We start from the raw sequence: 6,000 nt of genomic DNA, 5'->3' as shown, positions 1-6,000 counted from the left end.
CCTCTTCTTCTCAGCCAATCTCCCTTCACCCCCGCCTTCCACTCTAACGCACACCGCCCATCAACCCCCTGGTCCCCATCACCTCCCCCTCATCCCCAGCGATTCTGGGGAAGCTTGGTGACGCCACAGGTCCCGCCCCCAGCTCCGGCCCGGGGCGAGTGCGTACTGACGTCATGCTGCGTGCGGGCCGGTGCGGAGTCGTTCCTTCAACTCCGCGGGGCAGGAGGAGTTAGTTAGCAAAGAACAGAGGCTGGGCGCACGACCCCTCATCCTTCTGCCCCCGGTCGCACACTTTGCGCACATCTCTTTCTGCATGGTGGATATTATTTTTCATTATCCTTTTCTGGGTGCTATGGGGGATCATTCCAAGAGTAAGTCTTTCTGTGTGGGTGTGTATGCGTGTGCTTAATATGCAATATTTCTAATGCAGAAGAATGTTTAGTGGATTCTACAAGTGGCTTCTATTTGACAGGGTACTTGAAGAGGGGAAAAAAATAAAACGAGTGCATTTCTCCTTAGGACTGCTTATCCTTTAAAATATTGCTGTTTTGCTTTATAATTAAATACTGTTCCTCAGTCAGATAGGCTGACCTCAGGGTGTGAATTCTGCTTCTGTTTTGCGCTAAGGCAATTAGATTTGATTTAGAGATGTGGGTTTTTGTTTGTTACCTTGTCTTTGGGTCTTTCAAAGCTAGAAAGATTTATCTCGCTTGATCTGAGATATTTAAATTAAAAAATGTCGGAAGGATGATCAGGGACTCCACTGAAAGCTGATGTGTCTCTGTCGGGATAGGAGGGAGTCGCAGTGAGTGGGAATGTGCTGGCGGAAATGCCGGGACATCAGTATTGATGTCGCGTCTTTGGTGCTGAACTATGTATTTACTCTCGTCTCACCCCAGCGCTTAGTTACAAGATATACCGATTCAACGACCGTGTTCAATGAATGTGATAGCGAAAGTATTTGGAGGGGGAGACGAAAAGCCTTCACTAAATCAGAAGATTTTGTTTTTTCGTTTCTAATTTTCTGGACCATTAGAAAGCTCATCTTTTCCTTGCGCTCGCAATTCTTGAAAGAGTGAAAGAACGAGCAGATTGGGTTGGGGCTGGAGTGGCCGAGGACGGCCGGGGTCCGGGCAGCCAGGCCTGACGCGGGCCCTGCGCCCTTCCCCGGCAGAGAAGCCCGGGACCGCCATGTGCGTGGGCTGCGGGAGTCAGATCCACGATCAGTTTATCCTTCGGGTGTCGCCCGACCTCGAGTGGCATGCCGCCTGCCTCAAGTGCGCCGAATGCAGCCAGTACCTAGATGAGACGTGCACGTGCTTCGTGAGAGACGGGAAGACCTACTGCAAGCGGGACTACGTAAGGTGAGGCTGGCGGGAGTTCGGGATTCCGCTACCGCCTGCTGGGGACGGGCCCCGGAGTCGGACTCGGGATGGCAGCTCGCCCTCCTGCTCCCACCATGCCCGGGAGAAGGCTGCTCCTACCCCGAGCGCGTGATGCGGCGCATCTCTGGGCCCAGCAGCCCTGCGGGCGGGTCCCCGCAGCCACCAGTGGGCCACAAAGCGTCCCGGGCACGAATCTCCCCGACCCGGTAGCAGCATGGGAGGTGAAGCCGGCTGCATGGCCCACGCTGATGCCTCCGGTGCCTTGGGCCCGCAGGCTGTTCGGCATCAAATGCGCCAAGTGCCAGGTGGGCTTCAGCAGCAGCGACCTGGTGATGCGAGCGCGGGACAGCGTATACCACATAGAGTGCTTCCGCTGCTCGGTGTGCAGCCGTCAACTGCTGCCCGGAGATGAGTTCTCACTGCGGGAGCACGAACTGCTCTGCCGCGCAGACCACGGCCTCCTGCTTGAGCGCGCCGCGGCCGGCAGCCCGCGCAGCCCCGGCCCGCTCCCCGGAGCCCGCGGCCTGCATCTGCCAGGTAAGCCGTGCGCTCTTGGGCTACGCCGCCCGCCTGCGTCGGTGTCAGTGGTGTGTGCGTGTTTGTACGGGTGCTGTGCTCCTGACCCGAAGTTGCCAATTCCGTGCGGTTCCGTCTGCTGGGACTGTTTTTGCGTATGACTGAGGAACTTTGTGCTAGGAGCCAGGCTGTGTTCCCGTGTGTGAGGCAGACATTGCGTGTCATGAGCGTATGAGTTTGGGGAATTGTGAATTGTGTTCTCCGTGACCGGGAATATGTGGGACACAGTGCTGGGAGCAAGTGGAGTGAATGCTAACAGGGATTTTAAGTAGTGCCTGTCTGAGGGACTCGTGTTTGGAATTTCTTCCAGGAATATGTGCTATTGTAAGAAAGGAAAGATAGGTTGGCCTGGGGGTATGTAAGTAATACAGCTCCTAACTGGGAGCTGGGAAGGCACTCACCAGTCCAGAGTCCACCAAAGACCAAACATCCAACAAAGGGATGTCTGTAATTTGTATTTTGAGGCCCAATTTGATGCACAACTTAGTCAAGTGCTTCTTGGAAGGGAGAGAGTATAAGGGCACAGCAGTCGCCTGTATCAAAGAAAGCTCTAAGATGTTGTGTCCTAATCAGGAACTGCCTAGAGATGGGGTCTGAGTGTAACCATAGGCAGGTAGAGAAAGTGAGAAACCTTGGGACCCCAGCCCCAGGTAGCTGGTGGCCTGTAGCACAGATGTCTAGACCAGGCTGAACCTCTGGATGCTGTGAGGCTTTGCAACTCTTCTCCCCTCTCTGGATCTCTGTTTCTTCCCTATAGAAGGAGGCGGTTGGCTGGATGGGCTATTTGTGAATATTTATCTGGACCTAGAAGTGCCCAGGGGAACATCAAACAATACAGCATGTATCCCTGGGTGTATAGACCAGGTTTGGATAGGGTTGTGAAACAAAATGAAGCAGATATTGAGTGCATCCCTGTCTGGGATCTGGAAGGGGCTCCCCTTTGTTTGTTTCCGGCTGTCTGCTGCAGACTGCAGGCTGCAGAATTTAGGCTGTTTCCCAGGAATTGAGAGAACCTGAGGCCGATCTAGGAGAGTGCCAGCGTTTTCCACCACTGGGCCAGGGGAACCTGGAGCCTTGAGAGGGGAGACCTAGGGCTCAGAGGCTCCAAGGCGGGCAAGAAGGAACTGTTCAGGGCTCTGGAGGCCCATACATGTCCCAGGCCTGATGTTTGAGATGCATGATGGTGTAGCCCTGTCGGAGTGGACTCTGAACGAGGAGGAAGGGCCCTCACAGGCCCCCAGGAGTGGGAGACCGGTCCCTAGATCCCAAAGTCGCACCTGACTCCGGGTATGCTTAGGTTCCTTTCTCCCTCCAGAGTCCGGGGCGCTTCCTATCTCTTCCTTCGAAACTCCGACTTCTTACGGAGGACTTTTTTTAGTCCCGTGGGGTCCAAGCGGCTCTCCTAGGGTCTGGTGAGTGGAGAAGGCATAGCTCCGAGCAGTCACTGTGGTCCAGCAGCGGCCTAGCGCTGAACTCCTCAGCCCCGCGAGATCGCTGCAGGGCAGTCCTGCCTGGGAGCGGCGGAAAAAGGGGAAAACGCAAAGTTCCTTAGAAGAGAGGAACAATAAACGAAATAAAAGGGAAACGAAATCGGGCCCTGGAGGGCTGCCGCCGGGAGGTTAGTGTCTTCGGGCGAGTAGGTGACTGCCCTTCGCTCACCTCTCGCCCCACCCTGTCCTCACAGACCCTGGGTCGGGCCGACAGCCCTCCCTGCGCCCGCACGTGCACAAGCAGACAGAGAAGACAACCCGCGTGCGGACTGTGCTCAACGAGAAGCAGCTGCACACTCTGAGGACGTGCTACGCCGCCAACCCGCGGCCAGATGCTCTCATGAAGGAGCAACTTGTGGAGATGACTGGTCTGAGCCCGCGGGTCATCCGCGTCTGGTTCCAGAACAAGCGGTGCAAGGACAAGAAGAAATCCATTCTTATGAAGCAGCTGCAGCAACAGCAGCACAATGACAAGACGGTGAGAGGCTGCGCGGTCAGAGGAACTGGTCGGGTGGGGCCTCGGTTCCCACCACAGTATCTGTGTGCCTTTTCATGGGTGGGCTTTGGGGAGATAAAAGGGAAACTGGACTCTCCAAACTGTGTGTTGGTACCACCAAAGCAAGACTTGCCTTGGGGTTTAAGGCTTCCTAATTATCATGTCTGAGATAGGGTCTTCTTGTCCCAGCGGCAGCCTAGAGTTTGGGGTCCTAGGTACAGTGAGGAACCCAGGTGGCATGGGTGTGTGCAGCGCCAGAAAGTTGGTCTGGCGAATTGTGTCTTTCTCTAGGCATGACTCGGTTTGAACACATCCTCTGCATACCTGAAGAGGGATGGGAGCACAGGCTTCTTGCCTTGCGAGGTGGTTGACTCCCAGGTTGCAGATTTGCAGGCCCCTGGTTATTCCCAGCGGAAAGTAGGGCTCTTCCGCCTTCAGTAGGGTGTGCGCCTCTTCCCAAACTAGTGCAAGCCTCAAATCCTGAAGCTGCAGTCTAAAAGGTGGCGGAAAAGGCCATACCTCGCTTGAGCACCCAGTGTCTTTTGCTTGCCCGCAGAGCCTGCAGGGACTGACCGGGACGCCCCTGGTGGCGGGCAGCCCCATTCGCCACGAGAGCGCGGTGCAGGGCAGCGCAGTGGAGGTGCAGACCTACCAGCCTCCATGGAAAGCACTCAGCGAGTTCGCACTCCAGAGTGACCTGGACCAACCAGCCTTCCAGCAGCTGGTGAGGCCCTGCCCTACCGCCCCACCTCGGAATTCTGCGGGTGGGAATTTAGCCACTTAGCTGTGGTGGGAAGGGAGCTACCAATGGGACCAGGGGCTGGGCGACAGCTCTAGGCATTGGGGAGCGTGAAGCGGGTCTTGCAGTCTCACCCTAACCCACGACACGCTCTAACCCAGGACTCCCTGGATTTAAGCGCACAGGACAGCAGCATCCCGCATCCCTGTCCTGGTCCCTATGAGTGTGACCAGGGACCTGCTTTCCCCTCCGCAGGGCTTGCTCTCAGCCCGCAGCCATCCCCAAGGGGCATTCCCAGACACCGAAAGCACGGTTCTCCGGTGTGGTTCACCCGCTTTTTCCTGATTGTCTCCACCGCCCCAGGTCTCCTTTTCCGAGTCCGGTTCCCTAGGCAACTCCTCTGGCAGCGACGTGACCTCCCTGTCCTCGCAGCTCCCGGACACTCCCAACAGTATGGTGCCGAGTCCCGTGGAGACGTGAGGGGGGACCCCTCCCTGCCAGCCCGTGGACCTCGCATGCTCCCTGCATGAGAATCACCCATGCTCAGGCCATTCCAGCTCCGAAAATTCTCTCGCCTTTGTAATTATTATTATTTAAAGAGAGAAGACCAAGAAAAAAAGGTCAGGACAGCCAAAAGCTCCAGGACCCAACCTGCTTTCACCAAGACTGGAGACCCCTGCTCCGAGGACTTTTATTTTTTTCAAAACCAGAATTTGGGATTTACTAGGGTTAGCTCTGCCCTCACCTCTCCCACACTCTACGCCACCACCCACATACCCACCTCGGCGTGGAGAACGTGCAGGGCCCTTCCCGAGCCGGGCGGGTTCTTGCCTCAATCCTGCCTGGCACTGCCACGCGGCTTCGCCCGGGCTCTAGCGGGGGAAAAGGACAGGGATAACCCAAAGGAACAGATACTCAATCCCCAAAGCGCATGATTGCTGGGCAAAAGTAGAAACAAGACTTTCCTTAAAAAGTTTAAATTATCAGTCGACGGAGGTCAGAGTTGTGTGAGCCTTTGCCGAACAAACAAACGTAAGTTATTGTTATTTATTGTAAGAACAGCCAGTTCATAGTGGGACTAATATTTTGATCTTAATAAAAAATAATCCAATGCCAAGCCGCTCCTGTGTGCTGTTGGCGCAGCGGGAGGCTGGACCAACGCAGGTTCAAGGGTTTGTCTCATCTCAAAGAAAATAAGTCACCGCTCAGTAAGCTACCCGCGTTCCACACCAGGCTCCAAGGTTCACTCTCTGGCTTCGCACCCCGCTGGCCCGCGAGCTTCCGCGCCCGCGGGGGGCGGGCCTGGCGGGGATT

The 6,000-nt window shown here is 55.9% G+C and overlaps 1 protein-coding gene across 1 annotated transcript; it reads left to right on the top strand.

Moving 5' to 3' along the window:
• Positions 1-209: 209 nt before the first annotated feature.
• Positions 210-5,758, top strand: ISL2 (ISL LIM homeobox 2). The gene is made up of 6 exons (XM_079126500.1): positions 210-371; positions 1,175-1,364; positions 1,660-1,922; positions 3,646-3,929; positions 4,504-4,671; positions 5,050-5,758. Exons 1-6 carry the CDS (start codon positions 314-316, stop codon positions 5,164-5,166), a joined length of 1,080 nt encoding a protein of 359 aa, XP_078982626.1. The 5' UTR covers positions 210-313; the 3' UTR covers positions 5,167-5,758.
• The last annotated feature ends 242 nt before the right edge of the window (positions 5,759-6,000 follow it).

This window comes from Sciurus vulgaris (assembly GCF_902686455.1).
Source record: "Sciurus vulgaris genome assembly, chromosome: 2".
NCBI lineage: Eukaryota > Metazoa > Chordata > Mammalia > Rodentia > Sciuridae > Sciurus > Sciurus vulgaris.
Note: the sequence above shows the minus strand (reverse complement) of the source record. Positions and strands in the feature narration are given on the sequence as shown.

Excerpts from the sequence above, each read along its gene's own strand:
- ISL2 (XM_079126500.1), top strand. The coding sequence starts at position 314 with ATGGTGGATATTATTTTTCATTATCCTTTTCTGGGTGCTATGGGGGAT. Across the intron at positions 1,923-3,645 it reads CCGCGGCCTGCATCTGCCAG|ACCCTGGGTCGGGCCGACAG; the intron begins GTAAGCCGTGCG and ends CTGTCCTCACAG. Across the intron at positions 4,672-5,049 it reads AACCAGCCTTCCAGCAGCTG|GTCTCCTTTTCCGAGTCCGG; the intron begins GTGAGGCCCTGC and ends CCACCGCCCCAG.